Source organism: Dama dama, chromosome 25 (assembly GCF_033118175.1).
Source record: "Dama dama isolate Ldn47 chromosome 25, ASM3311817v1, whole genome shotgun sequence".
In the NCBI taxonomy this organism is placed as follows: Eukaryota; Metazoa; Chordata; class Mammalia; order Artiodactyla; family Cervidae; genus Dama; species Dama dama.
This window is the reverse complement of record NC_083705.1, coordinates 64,956,452-64,974,677: the sequence shown is the minus strand read 5'-3', so window position 1 is coordinate 64,974,677 and position 18,226 is coordinate 64,956,452. Positions and strand designations below refer to the sequence as shown.

At 39.6% G+C, this 18,226-nt stretch overlaps 1 protein-coding gene across 1 annotated transcript in view; it reads right to left on the bottom strand.

Annotated features, from left to right (window-relative positions):
* The window catches only part of DNAH5 (dynein axonemal heavy chain 5), a 314,041-nt gene that overhangs the window by 94,766 nt on the left and 201,049 nt on the right, over nt 1-18,226 (bottom strand). Inside the window, exons 51-55 of the mRNA XM_061129706.1 lie at nt 16,724-16,922; nt 14,079-14,251; nt 8,703-8,833; nt 4,237-4,390; nt 3,003-3,270 (exon numbers count right to left, since the gene is read on the bottom strand). Coding sequence (XP_060985689.1) covers nt 3,003-3,270; nt 4,237-4,390; nt 8,703-8,833; nt 14,079-14,251; nt 16,724-16,922 — 925 coding nt within the window. The remainder of the gene's footprint in view (nt 1-3,002; nt 3,271-4,236; nt 4,391-8,702; nt 8,834-14,078; nt 14,252-16,723; nt 16,923-18,226) is intronic.

The window sequence follows — 18,226 nt, the reverse complement described above, 5'->3', positions numbered from 1 at the left end:
GGAAGGCATTATGCTGAGTGATATAAGCCAGACCGCATGAACAAAAGCTACATGATGTCACTCACATAAGGAATCTAAAATGGTCAAATCACAGAAACAGAGAGTAGACTGGTGGCTGCCAGGGGCTAGGAGGAGAGGGAAATGGGGACTTTTGTTAGACAAAAGGTACAAAGTTTCAGCTATACAAAATGACTAAGTCCTACAGATCCCCTGTATGCCATTGTGCCTAGAGTTAACCATACTATACCATACAGTTAAGATCTTGCTAGGAGGACAGATCTTACGTTAAGTGTTCTTATCCCAAAATAATCATTATCATCTTCATCATTTAAGGGAAGAGCACTCAGGGAGAATGGGAGAAAGAGGGTATTGGGTGGGAAGAAAAAGACCACATTCGAGAATCAAGAAGAACGGAGCAGGAGGAAAGAGTGACCTCATGTAAGGATGGGAAGGCAGACAGAACCAGTTCTTCCCAGCCTTGAAGGCCACACTAAAGAGAGACTGACTGTACTTTTTCCTAAGGGCAGTGGAAGGTTTTAATTAGAAAGCAATGTGATCAGGTTTATGCTTTCATCACTGTTCCGCAATGTGAGATGGATGAGAGACAGGTGAGAGAGGAGGAGAGATCATTAGAAAGCTATTTGAGTTTTCCAGGTGAGTTACAGTGATAGCTTGGCCCGGGATGCCACTAAAAGGGAAAGAGTTGGATAGAGTCCACCATATTTAGCAGATAAAGTTGGCATAACTTAGTGATGGAGCAGACTTGAGAGTTGAAGAAAGGTGTTAAAGACAAAGAGCTCTCAGATTGTCGAGTTTCATGGACAACTGTGGGACTCCCTAAGAGAGACTGACCTGAAGAGACCCAGTTCAGTTTTAGACATTTTGGGTTTAAGGAGCCTATGAAACATCAACGAGACTGTGTCAAGCAGGCAGTTGAGTACACAGATTTCAAGCCAGAGGACATACGATACCAGAGATAAAAAATTGATGGGGCCTATTACACAGGAGGCTGTGGATGAGCTTGCCAGGGAAGAGAGCTGGAGGGAAGAAATGAGTCTGCCTTGCCCTCCAATATGCCTGGCTCCATAAATGGCATGTGAAGCTCAATAAACATGTTCTGAATAAATGAACAAATAGGTGATGCCTGAAAGTCAGGACACTTGCTAGGAGCTGAGGACATAGAAATAAAAGTTTCCCTGCCCTCTGTGGAATCTTGGCTTAGGTTGATGCAAAGAGATGTAAAAGAATGGGGCAGATTGTGAGAAATCAACAAAGGAAGCACCTATGTCTTGTGATACAAGGGATAACTGAAATGAAGACTTGCTAAGAAGGGCTCCATAATTTAAATGACATCATCCTAATTATAGTATATTACGGTGTTTGTCACCTGAAATTGTTATCTTTATTGTTAGTAATAATACCTTACATAATAGTCTACAAAGCACTTGCATACCAATTATCATATTTCACAGTATACTTGAATGTAGCTCTTACATACTGTGGTTTTGTGCTCTGCATTTATATCTTACTTCAAAGAATTTTAAAGTTTTATCCTTAGTTGTATTGACATTTTAATAGGATTTTAAATTTTTAAATCATTGGCATTTTCTCAAATCTTATAAGAGGGAACACTGTACATCGGTATTTCAAACATATTAAAGTATTCTATGTTTAAAAGACACAGATCAGAAAACCGTTATTACTGAGAGTAGAGTGCTAAGAATAAAATATCAGCAGTAAAAGAATCCACCTGCAATGCAGGAGACTCGGGTTCGATCCCTGGGTTGGGAAGCTCCTCTGGAGAAGGAAATGGCACCCCACTCCAGTATTCTGGCCTGGGAAATCTATGGACAGAGGAGCCTGGTGGGCTACAGTCCAGGGGGTCACAAAAGAGTTGGACATGACTTAGCCACTAAACCACCATCACCACTATATATATATACTACACATATATATTGGCTATAGCTATTGGCTTCTTGCACCTCTGATAATTCCTTAAGCTCCATTGTCCCCAGTTTTCCATGTGTAATGATTGGGAGACAGTGAATCAGTCATTCTCCCACTGGCAATCGCAGAGCTAGGGAGGGAGGTATGGTTTAAGCAGGTGACAGGGCCATGAAAGGATGAGGCTTCAGAATCCTTCCTCCCCTCTGCTTCTCACTGTTTTATCTATTAGGGCTACCTGCCATGTTTTCCCGGAAAATAAGCCTCTTCTTAATTATTATGAAGACACAATAATAAAACGTCTGAAAACGATTGCCTTGAATCAGGGTTCTCCTGAAGTCTTGATACAACAGGTCAAAGGTGAGACTCAACTATCTCCACCTTTTAAAATAGCCACAGGCACTTTCTCACCAAAAGCTGAAAAAACCATAAACTGAAGGCGCGCTCTCTAACATCTCCTATACAACTTTCATGTTCAATTGCATTTACAGACTAAGAGAAGCATTCATGTTCCACAGGATGGAGGATTAAACATAAGCAGAAACAGCAAGGGCTCCAATCATGAAAGTCTCTGTTGAACAATCCATTTTCAGGCCCAGAAACCATCAGAGGATGGATGATAACGTTTTCCTCTTTGATTTCCAGCCCTGCAGCCACAAGAAGGAATTACCTGGCTTAAACTGCTCTGAGGTTGACCAACCCACTTAAAAAAGAACACAAATGCTATTAGAGAGATTAAAACCTCAGTGCCCTCTTGTGATGTCCCAGGACCTGCCCGGGGACCAACTGAGACAAAGCTTTAAACCACACTGAAAACATCAGAATCACCATAAATTAACCCAAGGGGTACAGGCTGAAGATGTCATTCGCTGATAACCACACTCTGGGGAAAAAATTAGCTGCCAAATGAGAAAGAGCAAAGTCTTGCAAAAATCCTCAAACCTTGGACAAAGTGACTTTTGGCTCAATCCAGTGGATGGCACAGAATATAAACACATACACACACACACACACTATAAACCAGAAATTCTGATATAAAAAATCTCCCCCATACTAACCAGCAACTAAGGCATCCTTGGGCCATCGGCTGAACCAGTCAATAGTGCATCCTGAAATAAGGGCAGGAAACTTTAGAGCTCGATTTCGAAATTTCTCCCCCACCGGCGAAAAGCAGAGTACAATGTGAAGGTTCTGTCGGACCCGGCTCATGAAATAGTCATACAAGTTCTCATTCGTAGGAGGGCGCCTAGGATACTCTTTTTTCATGACTGATATGAGATCACTATTAATTTCATCCATTTCATCACGAGCAAAGAGGTTGGAGACCTTCAAGAAAAGTGCAGACATTCAAACTCAATACAGGAATATAAAAACAAATCAGAATTTACAGCCCGATATGTACAATGTATTTTCTTCATTTGTGTCCTTAAACTCATGTTTAGAAAATCAACCAAAATCCTCACAATAAGATAGACCACATTTTAATACACATAAATTCTTCTGTTTTAAAGTCACAGTCCTTTAAGGGGGTGAATGGACATATCAAAAATCCAACCAGCTTTCCTTGCAACCTTCTTCTGTTTTTCCACCTCTATTGGAGTTTCCATTAACATCTTCAACATTTTGATTGGGAGTTTTATTCCTCAAAAACCCAGTAGGAAAAGCCATTCTTCAAACCAGTCACCTAATCCCAATAATAATACTGATTCAGTACTTTAACAGAGAGAAATACAGAAGGAAATCCTCCTAACTCTGGAGGGTATCTGAAGAGGTAAAACACATATGTAGCACATATCCACAATGGAATGTTACTCAACCATAAAAGGAATGAAATTGAGTCATTTGCAGAGATGTGGATGGACCCTGAGGCTGTCTTTTTAGAGTGACGTCAAAACAGAAAAACAAATATCGTATATTAACGCATATATGTGGGATCCAGAAAAATGGTACAGATGAACCTATTTGCAGGGCAAGAATAGAGGCATAGACATGAAAAGAATGGACTTGCTGATACAGGGATGTAAGGGGAGGGTGGAATGAACTGGGAGATTGGGATTGACATATATACACTACTTTGTATAAAATAGCGAGCTAGTGGGAGCCTGCTGTATGCCCAGGGAGCTCAGCTCAGAGTTCCGTGATGACCTAGAGAGGTGAGACGGGGGGACGGTGGGAGGGAGGTCCAAGGGGTAGGGCATATACATAGAGTTAATTCACTTCGCTGTACAATGGAAACCAACACAACATTGCAAAGCAATTACACTCCAGTTTAAGAAAAGAATAAGCTCCTACCTCACCCGATGATAAAACATTATTCATATATTCCAAAAATGACTCATCTTTAATTTCATTGTCTGTGAAAATAAAAGTGATGCCTTTGCCTTGCCGACCAGCTGTTCTATACAATGTCTTCAGGTCTTCCATCAGATTTGATGTGTTGTATGATCTAGAAAGAATGTCATTGTGCCATTAGCTAAAATATGTTCATGGAAAGGAAAGATCCTTGTAACAATGCTTCATGCCATTTGGTTAACCAAAAAATGCTGATATTACGCCATCAGGTAGATATTTTGTTGCATGCAACTGTTACTGGTTCACTGTATTTACTTGCAAAAATGAAAATAATTTTTAAAACTCCACATTTTATAAAACATAATATTACACACAAAAAACATCTAGAATGAAAAACCAACCTGAAACAAAAGTGTAATTTTTAGCACAACTAAATGCCATCAAAATGAGTATACACATCTCATTTTGAAAATATTTGTTGGTAAAGATAATGGAAAAGCCAAGCTGGAATATTTACTAAGCACCTATCTGCAATTTATATTTTAGAAGCTATCTCATAAAGTGAATTAAACTAAAGAATTTCAAGTCTTCATTATATGGCATGAGAGAGACACCCTGTTATAAATGGGGCCCTCCAAATCCCCCAACACAACTATTTTCATTGCATCTTTGTATCTCACATGAAAGAATTTTCTGAGCAATCAGTGCACTGCAGTAGAATCACTGGAAACATTATTAAATATCCCACTCTAACTCTTCTCTCATGTCCAAAGCAATCCTTTAGTGGAAGTCAGCTTGCAATCATGAAATGTAAAAGAGGTCCCAATATAGAGGAGCCCATGACTGCCAAAAGGGAAAATTACGATATTCTTATCCTGGAGATTCAGATTCAGTAAATTAGTATCTGAAGTTTGTCATTAGATAAACTCAGAATTCGAGGCACAAGAGCCAATGGCCTTCTGATTTTTAAAAAGCTACAAAATATTTAACTTCTATGCTCTGGGCTTTTTCAACATTTAAAACCTAAACTCCGGGACCAGAAATACCACTACCATGCAGCAAAATTTTAATTTACTTATTTTTGACTGGAAGATAATTGTTTTACAATATTGTGTTGCTTTACAATATTTCTGCCAACTTGAACCAGTCACAGGTATACATATATCCTCTCCCTCTTGAACTTCTCGGTCACCTCCCACCCCATCCCACCCCCCACCCCACCAAGTTGTCACAGAGTTCCAGGTTGAGCTCCCCATGTCATGTAGCAAATTCCCAAAGGCTATCTATTTTGTGTATGGTAATGTATATGTTTCAGGGCGACTCTCTCAATTTGTCCCACCCTCTCCTTCCCCCACTGTATCCACGAGCCTGTTCTCTGTGTCTGCATCTCCACTGCTGCCCTGCAAACAGATTCATCAGTACCATTTTTCTAGATTCCATATATATGCATTAATACATGACATTTGTTTTTTCTCTTTCTTACTTCAGTCTATATAACAGGTTCATCCACCTCACTAGAGCTGACTCAAATTCGTTCCTTTTTATGAGTGAGTAATAGTCAGTTGTGTATATGGACCACAACTTCTGTATTCATCCATTTGTCCATGGACATCCAGGTTACTTCCATGTCCTGACTATTTAGACAGTGCTCATGAAGCAATATTTTAAGAAAACATCTAGATAAATGAGATCTGAAAGGTGAGAAAAACATGTTCAAAGACGCAGTCCCCTGAGAAAGAAAGAAAAATGTGGGGAGGGAGCGAGGGAAGGGATGGAAGGGAGAGAGAGAGAAAAAGAGAGAGAGCGGTAGGGAGAACAAGAGAAAGGATCTTCTTGAGATATAGGGAAAAGTTTCAGCCCAGTCTCCTAGATCTCAAGGACCCCACTGCCTCAAATAACATGGCCTGAGTCGTCTAACAAATAGCTGTGCTTCCAAAGGAGAGGCTCTTACTTCCTGAGCCTTGACCACATGGTGATGTAAAGGCTAACACAGGATGGTCTCTGGAAGCTTCTGAGAAGCCAGAGAAGGCCCTGACCATGCTCTTTCTCAGTACAAGAGCATCCCCAGCACGACCCACAGAGGAACTAATTTATCACAGAGAGAGGAGTCATAAGGTATTTTTTCTGAGGTAGCACAGCTTCATCAAAGTCAAGGCAGATCAGAAACCTTGTGGTCAATTCCCATGTTTATCTGGGTTTTCAGGCAAATCATAGCCTTTCTGAGCCTCGGCTATAAAATGTTCTGCTAACCCACAAAGCCACAAAGTTCTTTCGAAGATCACATTAGCTTGTGCATGTAAAAGTACTTTGAAAACTAAGTTTTATACAAAATATGAGAACAAAAGTCTCAGAGTTCAATCCCTTTTCTGAACAGGTTATCTTTTATCTATTGTTGCTTCTAGCCACAAACTAGAATTATACACAATGTAACTAAAATTATTTCTCTCTGTTTTAGTACTTGGGGGGAAAAATAACATTCTAGATTGATTCTCCAAGCAGAATTCAGTAATTTAGACCAAACAAAAGGTGTAACAACAACCACCTGAGTATCTGGCTCTCCAAACCCAGTGTTTAATCATTTCCAACCTTTGTCACGGCAAGTGGCGACAAGCCTCCATCTCAGAGATCACGGCACCAAGCCAACATTTAGTCAACACCTGAGAGGCAAGACTCATACCTAGAAATTAACTTCTAATAATTTTCTGCCCAAACAAACTTTCCAAACTGGCCTCTTGCTTCTCACCTTATCTTGGTTCATCCCGAAGTTCTGTTTGGCCTCTCTTTATCTTGGGGGTCCCTACTTTGATGAGTAGCAGCACCAACTATCCAGTTTCCCAAGCTAGAACCAAGATGCATCACGTTCAAAAGTGCCAGTTTCTTGAGAATCTCTTGAATCTGCCCTCTATAATCCACTCTCACTGCTTCTGCTCTGGACACCACCATCTCTGGCCTAGATCCCTGAGTTAGCCTTCTAACCTTTTGGTTTCGTTCCTTCTGTCCATCTTCTCCATGTGCAAATCTGACACACCTCCCCTAGTGGAGACTCATGAACGGTTTCCCAGTGCTACAGTGAAGTGAAAGTGGCTCAGTCGTGTCCAACTCTTTGTGACCTGATGGACTATACAGTCCATGGAATTCTCCAGGCCAGAATACTGGAGTGGGTAGCCAGTTCCTTTCTCCAGGTGATCTTCCCAACCCAGGGACTGATGACAACCGACTCCACTACTCTTGCCTAGAAAATTCCATGGATGGAGGAACTGGTGGGCTACAGTCCACGGGGTTGCAAAGAGTCGGACACGACTGAGCGACTTCACTGACTCACTCACTCCTGCATTGCAAGCGGATTCTTTACCATCTGAGCCACTAGGATGAAGTCCAAATTCCTTATGACACCTCCAAAGGCTTCCATTTTTCTTCCTTTCCCACCTTCCACCTTAAGTTTATACCAGCCATATGTAATAGCTTCCAGGGTCTCAAATGTGATTTTACATGTGCTGATCCTTTTGCCTGGAACATTCTCTGCTGTTCCTCTACTCTGAGATAATTCTTACTCATTCAGATCTCAGTTGAAGCTTCTCTTTCTCCTGGAAGCCTTTGTGACCATCCCCTAAAGTAGGTTAGCAGTCCTTCCCTCACATTTCAATAAACTCTAGTCTGCACTTATTTCCTTAACAGAGATAAAACCTACTTATCACATCTTATTGAATGAGTTGCTCAGCTGTCCCCGTTAAACTGCTATAAGCTCCATGATGACACAGGTCAGGCTTACCTTGCTTACCGTGTACCCCAGCATTGAGCCAGTGCGTGACACATAGTTGGTGTTCCATGAATGCTTTTAAACACACGAATAAGTAAATCAACAAGCTTTTAATCTATTTTCCCAGTTTACCAACAGTTTGCTATTCTTGAAATCTGAATTAACATCTGCTTGCCTGCATGCTCAGTGGCTTCAGTCATGTCCGACTCTTTGTGACCCCATGGACTAGAGGGGGTCACAAAGAGTCAGGCCCCTCTGTCCATGGAAGTTTCCAGGCAAGAATACTGGAGTGGGTTGCTATCTTCTCCTCCAGGGGATCTTCCTGACCCAGGGATCGAACCTATATCCAGCATCTCCTGCATTGGCAGGCAGATTCTTTACTGCTGAGCCATGAGGAAGCCCTAAATTAACATTTAGTAAGGATAAATTTCTTCTAAAATGCACTAAAGGAATATACATAATACTCATATCAAGCATAACATGAAAACCAAGATGAAATGAGAGGCTGAAATGTTTCTAAAGCAAATTATTCATGTGAAATCTTCATGGTCTATGACAGAGGTTGATAGAAAACAATAATGTCAACATTTAAGAAAGAAAACTATTATGGTTCCTTTACATTAAGATAAATGCATTCTTAACTCCAAGTGGCTTCTAAGAACCATTTATCAACATCCATTTCAGGTTAATTAAAGTGAAGGCATGTTACCTTGTCAGAGTGATCTGGAAGGAAGTGTAGCCGGCGATGAATGAAGCCAACCTTGTTAAGCTCTGCTTCCCCGATCCGCCCACCCCAACCAGGAGGGCATTTCCCCGGGGAGTACGAATGACACGTGAGATCTAGAATATGAAAAAGAAAAAGTACATCTCATTTAATGTGCAATATTCCACTTTTTTCCTATTTATTCAATACAGGCATACCTAGGAGATACGGTAGATTCAAGTCCATGCCACCATAATAAAACAAATACTGCAATAAAGACAGTTACACATATTTTTTTATTTCCCAATACAAATGAAAGTTATGTTTACACTCTACCATTAACTGTGCAATAGCATTATGTCTAAAAAACCTGCACATACCATAATTGAAATATATTTTATTGCTAAAAGATGTTAGCCATCATCTAAGCCTTCAGTGAATGATCCTCTTTTTGCTGGTAGAAGGTTTGAAATATTGTGAGAATGACCAAAACTTGACACAGTGAAATGAAGTGAGTCAATACTACAGGAAAAATGACACCAACAGACTGGCGTGGCACAGGGTGACCACAAACCTTCAATTGTAAAAATTGCAATATCTGCTAAGTGCATTAAAGTGATGGGCAATAAAATGAGATATGCCTGTTTAAGCATTTTAGAAGATGTAGGCATCTTAGGACCAGAATAGATAGATACACTGGTTGGACAAATGAAGGCATTTCTGAAATAGAACAGTGGAGAGTAGGGAGATGGACCTTTTAGGTAACTCAGAGGAGAGCAGTACAGAACAGTAGGCAGAGCCCAGACTGTGTCTTGCTCTGGGTTTTCAAGGAGAGAAATAAAGGGGACTTTGAGATTTCCTTTTAGTTTGCCAATCTAATTTAGGAGAACAGGAAAGAAAACAGAAAATTTCAAAGCAATGTGTATCCTTGGAATACACAACACACGATTAATTAGAATATCCTCCACATTTGAAAACTAATATAGTTTTAATAGAGGGCAAAAAATTTTCCAAAATATGGTATAAATGATGGAATTTGAAAGGAATAAACATAAACACTTGTATTATTTGGCAAAGACGGTGCTACCTAAGGTAGCTACTAAGTGATTATGGGTAGACCAGAAGTCCACTCTGCCAGTCAGTAGTTTCTCACCATTAAAGTCATCTTTTTGGTAAAAATCTGTGATTCTTTGGTTTTATTGGTATTCAATGAATTACTTTCACCATTAGGTCTCCAGCCCCACCTAGAGGGGATTACTGCAGAATTCTCCTGGATGCTTTTTTCACCGCATGTGATGACTATCTCTGCCTCCTAACTGCAGTTTAAGCCTGCAGTATTGCTGTACTATCAGCTTTTTTCTAAACTAATGATCAAGAATTATACGGGAGCTAAGAAAGGATCACTTCTCTGTTACCGGTGGAAGTTTTCTGGCATAGCCTGACCTCTGCATTCTAATAAGGTTTTGTTAAATATCCTTTTTCAGGATTCCCTCCACTGGCAGATGTTACACTCTATTCCTGTTGAGACTACTCTTGACTTTGGATTTTACTCCCAATTTAGTGTGAGTCCTACGAAATGAAGACCATTTTCCTGTTGCGGACCTGAGAACCTGGTTCCACCAAACCTGGTACAGCCTTGCTCTTCCAGACTCCTACTCATCTTCACCATGTGATTCTCCCCTAAGTTGTTGCAGGCAGGGGAGAGGTGGTACAGGCGAGAATTCTTAGCATTTTCCCAGTGTCTGTTCATACCCTTTCCCTGGAGTTACTTCAAGAGGTACAGACAAGACAGGAAAGAAGTTACTTCAGTCACCCAGTCTTCTGTCTTTTCTTGGTTAACTTATCCAAAATACATGACTTTTTCAATAACCATTTCCTTTAGTTGATGCTGGTGAATATATTAAGGGTTTAAATAATTATTATTAAGTAGGTATTGGAAACTTTCATCCCAATAACTTTTCCTGCAACTGGGCTTAGGTCTGAAACTAAAAATTTCCATTCCCACCTTCCAGAACTATGTGCGTACTTGCTCAGTGGCTTAGTCGTGTCCAGCTCTTTGCAACCCCATGGACTGTAGCCCACCAGGCCCCTCTGTCCATGGAATTTTCCAGGCAAGAATACCGGAATTGGTTTTCATTTCTTACTCCAGGGGATCTTCCCCATCCAGGGATCGAACGCATGTCTCCTACGTCTCCTGCATTGGCAGGTGGATTCTTTATCATTGCATGCCACCTGGGAAGCCCCTTCTAGCATATGAGAAACCCTTAAAACACATTTGACAAGTGAACATATATGTGAACAAACAAATAGAACACTTTAAAAGTAATCTCAAAGTCTAGTTAAAAACAGAAATTATAAGAGAAAACACAGTGAAGTGAGAACTTCAAATGGGGCTATCTAGTCTTACTATCTCAGACTGTGAGATAAAGATATTCATTTTTTAATTTCTGTAGCAAATATTTTAAAATGTATTAATGCCCATCCTGCCTTGCAGGTGCTCATATTCCAGTAGAGGAGAGACCTATTAATAGAAACATGCAATAGAGCACTGTGGTGAGTGCTGGGGTGGGCAGGAATGATAGCAACTGGAGTAAAAAAAAATGCAAAGGAAGCAACACTGCTTGAGAAGGCATCTGAGATGTGGGGCTGGGAATTTTCTCTAGATCTTGAAGAATAACTAGAAGTTTATTGTGCAAAGAAGGTGACACATGGGGCAGCAGTTAGGCGAATTTTAAGAAGAGGGAATGGGATACACACAGGCTCAGAATCAGCAAAATGCCCGAGGGGTCCTCAACAGAGCGGGAACTTCAATACCAGCTATGGAAATACTGGAAGATAGGGTATTTAGGGCCATACTGCGGATTTGGTTCAATTCTCGACCTATTTATCAAGCACCACAAGGGTGCCTGTCTCAGCAGCACTCTATCCTGTGAATACTGAAGGGAATATATTGGGTATCCACCCTCATAGAGCTTATAGTCTTGTAGAAAAGACAAACACAAGCAGATGAATTCTACACAACAAAACGCCTGCTGGGAATGTAGCACTGATAAGATGCTCTGGAATCAGGATGTGTTTAATCACGAGCAATTGATTTCTCTGAATTACACCCTAAATTGAGCACCACTCACAACGGATATGACAAACCATATACACCATGATTTGAACTTTAACCAAAGAGGCAAAAGACATTTTGCAGAAATATTCTTGGTTTTAAAAAAAAATCATCATTTTAATAAAGAAAGGAACTAAGAAACACACTCGGTTTCAGACCACATCCTGTTTTGCTGCAGTTTTCATCTTCAATCGTGTCTCTTGGCTTCTATCCTGTCTTATAACTAGGTTACATATTTCAAGGCTCACACTCACATGACAGAGTTTGGATGTAACGGTACACAGAAAACCAAAGTGTAGGTGAGAGAGCTGGCCTAGGAAACAGTGAGAAATAAGGCATTTGAGCTCAAACCTCCAATCACAGATTCTTTGGCTAATCTCAGAGGAGGCATGCTAGAGGCTGAGAGTGAGGGGAAAACACAGTCAAGGACCTGGGCTGCGGCACACATGCCTTGAATGTGATTCCCAAACAAAGTGAAGAAATGCATCGTCCGTGGGCTTCACTGGTGGCTCAGACAGTGAGGAATCTGCCTGCAAAGCGGGAGACCTGGGTTCAGTTCCTGGGTCGGGAAGATCCCCTGGGGAAGGAAAGAGCAACTCCAGTCTTCTTGCCTAGAGAATCCCATGGACAGAGGACCTTGACGGGTTACAGTCTATGAAGTCGCAAAGTGTTGAACGTGACTAAGCGACTAACACACACTTGGGCTATAAAACCCAGAAAGAGGAAAGTTCTAGAGAACTTCCTCAAGCAAGAGATTAACATAAATAACCTCATTTCTAGCTGTTGTGGAACCCCAAAGCCAATCAGATTTTGTCTCCAATAGATACCTAGTCAGGAAGTTGCCTTTGATATTATTTATTTAGAAAATGTTATTCTTTGGCTCCTTCCTTTCAATTAACTAAACATGACAGTGCCTCTATTCTTCCTGAAACATTTACTCAACTATAAACTAGGAACTAATTTCAAGATGTTCTTTATATGTGGTTTTGGAAGAACATTTGCACTCATAATTCAACAGAGATGTCTCAGATTCTGAGAATTCAGTTTCCAAGCTAAATGTCCACATGCTGGGGACCTACAACCCCAGGATTTACTCACTGTCATTCTCCTTCTCCCTGACTTAGTCCAGCCTTATAGAAATGCCTTCCTCACACTCCTTAATTTTTCAGAGGGAGAACTGACTAGATAACCTCTGAAATCATCTCCAATTCTAAGATTTTATAATTATTAGAGGTGACAATTTGTAATTCTGAGGTCGTTCCTCATGGATAAGCCTAAGAAATGGAAGACAGCCCCAAACTGGCTTCTTTCTAATGAAAAGGATGTATTCTGAAAAAATAATTGCCATCAACAAAGTGAGAGTATCAACAGGGTTTTAACAGCATTATCTCCCACCTTCCATAAATTAGGTCAAGTAAATATCTTTTATTTCTATCCTTTGAGAATCCATCATATCCATCATTATAGTGATTGGAAGCCTAAGTGACTCATATGATAGAGTAGAGAGGAAACTGTACTTTCCTGGTGGATAGCATTTAACAGAATTTTCATCCCAGCTCAAAGTCAATTATTTATGCATTATTGTTAATTACTATTTCCAACTGTGGTAAAATACATGCAATGTAAAATTTCCCATCCAAACCATTTTTAACGGTATAGTCCAATCCCATTAAGTACCTTCATATTGTTGTGCAACCACCAACATCTAGCTCCAAAACTCTTCATCTTGCAAAAATGAAACTCTGTACCATTAAACACAACTCATTCTCCTTCCCTTGGCCACTACCGACCACCACTCTTTCTATCTCTCAATTTTCTACCTTAGGTACTGCAGAAGTGAGCTCAAATGGTATTTGTGGTTTTGTGACTGGTTTATTTCACTTAGTATAATGTCCTCAAAATGAATGCCCGACTTTTTATAGCTCTCCTTAGCAGGATGCAAAATAGAAGCAGGCTTTGTGCCTGTGCTTCTGACTCAGATGTCAACCACATTCATTCTGTAGAGTGAAAACACTGAGCTGGAAGCCGTATAGCAACACTGAATAAAATTATCATATCACACATTTGAAGTACACACGCTCTGATTTTAAACCTATAGGTGTGACATGTTGCATTCAGTTCAGAAATTAAATTGGAATAGAGCATTGGGTTTATTTTTAAACTGAACTTTCTCCGAGAAGAGGAAAATTAAAGAGGAAGGGGAAATGTCTGATGTAAAGGCAAGTGTCTGTCACTCTGGGGAGGTGCTACTGGGCGTGGCCACTGACCTTGACTAAGTGGACCATGGCATCTGCAAAGAACACCAAGTCCATGCCCACACCGCGGATGCTCTCGTTATAGAGCTGTAGGAACATATTCAAACGATCCTTCAGGTGATCAAAAGATTCAACGGGCTCATAAATTTTGGGCATCTCAGCATCAGCCTCCTCAGATGTTTCACCTGGGGTTAGAAAAGAAATATCAACTAAGTTTCTCCTAATCACTGGACTTTACCACTTCCTCAACCTAATTTAATACACTCATAGCTTTACAATTTAGCACTGAACAATACTGAATTTTACCTAAAGGCTGGAGTATATATTTTTAGAAAAGAAAGCAAACCATAGTCAAAGCATTAGAATTTCTGTGATCATATACAGTCTTAATTCTTTCTTGTCTACAAAGAGTCAATTTCAAATAATGTCCCATACACTGAATTTCATTTATATTCATAATAGACCATTGGCATTTCAAGGATCTTCCCAGAGACACTCACTTAATGGTCAAAATGAAGATCGAAAAAGTAGGGATTTAATGTCGAAATCCGCAAAAGAGATAGAGAATTAAATGAGTTTTTAATAAGAATAAAAAGAAAAAGGTCATTGCATCTGCTTAGGAAATTTTTATGATTCAGAAATTTTAAGTTAATAGTGAAGATAGAGGTGAATTTTGAGAGAAAACAGAAAAAAAATTTCCTAAACACTGAATTATTTCACTGGGAAAATTATTAAAATCACTAAACTATTTTAAAAGAGAGAGACAAGTATCAGTTTAAGACTCTTCCAACTATGATTATAAAGCATAATGCCAAAGAAAGAGCCAAATTTGGCATATATAAATTCACTATCAGTTAACATTTGAATATACTAATATATATTAGTATATTATAATATATATATTAGTATATTAGTTGAATATACTAATTAGTTGAATATACTAATAGTATATTAGTTGAATACACTAATATATGAATTTCTAAACAACTTAGAAATTCACTGAGTATTAGAAGAGAGTCTTCCAAATCTTATAGTACATAATTACTTTCAATTGACCCTGTCCTAACATAAACTATATTAACTTTTTTTTATGAAAAAGCAAGAAAATTGGTTTAGCATAATAAGATTGGTCTATTTGCAAAGCTCTCTCTAACAGAATTTCAATAGTCACTTTGTTATTTCATAAATGTTCCATTCAAGCTTTGAGAAACAAAGTGTGCTGAAGTCACAAAAGGTTCTGTATTTGCCTCTAGACTCATTCACCCCACGCCCACCCAAACCCCCAAGTCCCACCCCAAAATGCTGGAGTTGTACTCTGCACCTCGAGCACACAATTACTTATCCTTCTGAATTAGAGGAAATAAAACATAAATTCTAATCACCTTATAATACTCCTACCTTTACATGATTTTTGGATGTGTGTGACCTGATTTAAAACAAACTCTATCAGCTTCTTTCTCTGAAAAGATCTATCCAACTGCATAGCCAGCAATAACCATCCTTTTCAACTGTTACTGAGAAACTTGACAGATCACATACATCCTTATCAAATCTAGTAAGGGGCTGCCTCATCACTTTCAATCATTTAAAATGTATAAACAGCACGTGCTTAAACATGACTTTTTGAATATGAAAACTAACTTAATATTCATCCTCAGTATTAGAATAGGTTTCTAATTGAAAGAAAAATATCCTACTTAAGCTCAGCTATTTCTGAGGAAAAAAATTAACTGGAGCACCACTTTTCATAAAAAAAATAATACAGTATATCTCAGTTTTTCACAGAACCATAACCACAAAATCTTGCCTCCCCATCGCCCACCTCTAATTATATTCAATGGTCCTCTCAGGGAACGTGAGGTTTTCCTTTTCATTTTCAACACCTGGGAATATTCAAGTACTAATCATAGTGTTGTTATATTTCCTCTCGCAGTGAGTACAGACACAGACTGCCCAAGCCATCTACAGACACCATCTCATTTATCCCCACAGGACCCATGATACATATTTCAATATTTCCATTTTTATAAAAGTAGAGGCAGGAGATTCAAGAAAGTTCAGAAGCTGGCCCAGCTAACATATGGGAGACCCATTTCTCAAATCTACCTCTATACGACAGCCGTAAGCCTTGTGCACTGTCTTCTGCTGGACCCTGCCTCCCAACTCAACCTTTATACTCGAGGCTGACATGTACAAAATGGTTAATCTTAATCCAAGATCACAAAGATACATTTACTTAACACATTGTGGAGGAAATTGACAACAACATGCATACTATATTTATTGAGCACCTACTGTGCCTCAGACTTGTTTCAGCAAAGTTCACTAGACAGAAATTCAACATCCCTGAACTAAACTTCTGTCATCAGAAGCCCCTTTTGTTGTTCAGTCGCTAAGCCGGGTTCAACTCTTTGTGACCCGTGAACAGCAGCACACCAGGCCCCTTTGTCCTCCACTGTCTCCCGGAGTTTACTCAAATTCACGTCCGTTGAGTCAGTGATGCTATCTCACCATCTCACCCTCTGCTGCCCCCTTCTATTGCCTTCAGTCTTTCCCAACGTCAGGGTCCTCTCCAACAAGCCGTCCCTTCGCATCAGGTCGTCGCTGGGCAACGGATATCCCTTTGGAGGATTTCAAATTCTGCTTCAATAGTTTACCTGTAGCTTCAGGTGCATCCCTCAAGAAATCCACAAAGTAAGTCTCAATTCCGCAATCCACCAGGAGTTTTTTCTCTTCACCAAACTCCTGCTCCACCAAGCTGACTAAAGTCATATCAAACCAGGTCGCGTCGTCGGATGCCGTGAAACGATCAGCGATAACACGTTTACACTCATGCTTCCAGAGCCTTAACAGTTCCTGCCAGAGGCATCATTTAAATGTGTTATTAATTCCCCTTATGTCAGAGTCGGGAATTCAAGTGGGCAGTATCATAGAGGACCATCCTTCCTGATTTAGAATGTGACATTTTAAAAACTTAAGGCTAACATTACTGGTTTCCTTTTAATGTGAGCAATAGGTTTGAGAGCACCTTAGAAAAAAATCCTGGACTAATGGCTTTCATTTGGTATGTGATCACCAAAAAAGGACATTTTTGGTTGCCAAAATGATGTGGGGGACATTACTGGCATTTGTACAGGGACGCATAGTCTTAGGATACAAAACTGTCCGTGAATATTACTGTCCTGTTAAAAAATAGGTAAAATAAAATAAAAAGTTAAAATATCCTTAGCTTTATTCCAAATTGGTCTCATCTGTGTTCAGTCGCTCAGTCATGTCTGACTGTAACTCCGTGGACTGTAGCCTACCAGGTTCCTCTGTCCATGGACATTCCCAAGCAAGAATACTGGAGTGGGTTGCCATTTCCTTCTCCAGGTAGTAAATAAAAAGTAGTGTCTATTTATTTTCAGCCCTTAAATTAAAACAAAACCATTCCTAGATAAAATACTAATTCACTCTGAATGACCAACAAACTAATACTCTTACATAAAAGTCTTATGTTTGTGATCAATTAGTCTGTCTGGATAAGACACCAACATTATGGCCAGAGCATAATATAAAAAGTTGTGTATAAACAACTCTCGTGTGTACAACTGAGACAATTACAAAGATACATTTACTTAAAACATTGTGGAGGAAATTTACAACAAAAATCTGGGTTATCTGCACAAAACAATCACTTCATCTAGATGATCCAGGGCCCAAAGTTAACTGGAAGTTGAGAGAATTAATTGTTCAATATCGCTGTCCCAATAGCAAGAATAACAAAATTTGTCTAAGCATCTTATTTGATATGAAAGACTAGTGCAAATTTCTTAACTTGGTAACATTTTGCAAGATAGAAGGTTTTTAAGTTATATTGTGAAAATGTTAGTCACTCAGTCATGTCCAACTCTTTGCAACCCCATGGACTATAGCCCGCCAGGTTCCTCTGTCCATGGGATTCTCCAGGCAATAATACTGGAGTGGGCTGCCATTTGCTTTGCCTGGCTATCTTCCCGACCCAGATATCAAACCCGGGCCCCTCACATTGCAGGCAACTCTTAACTGTCTGAGTTCCCAGGGAAGCCATTATATTATTAATGTATAAATGTTCTTTGATTGCTGGAAAATAAAAGCTTAGTGAAATATATTTAATGACACAGTTAAGACAAAAGTTCATG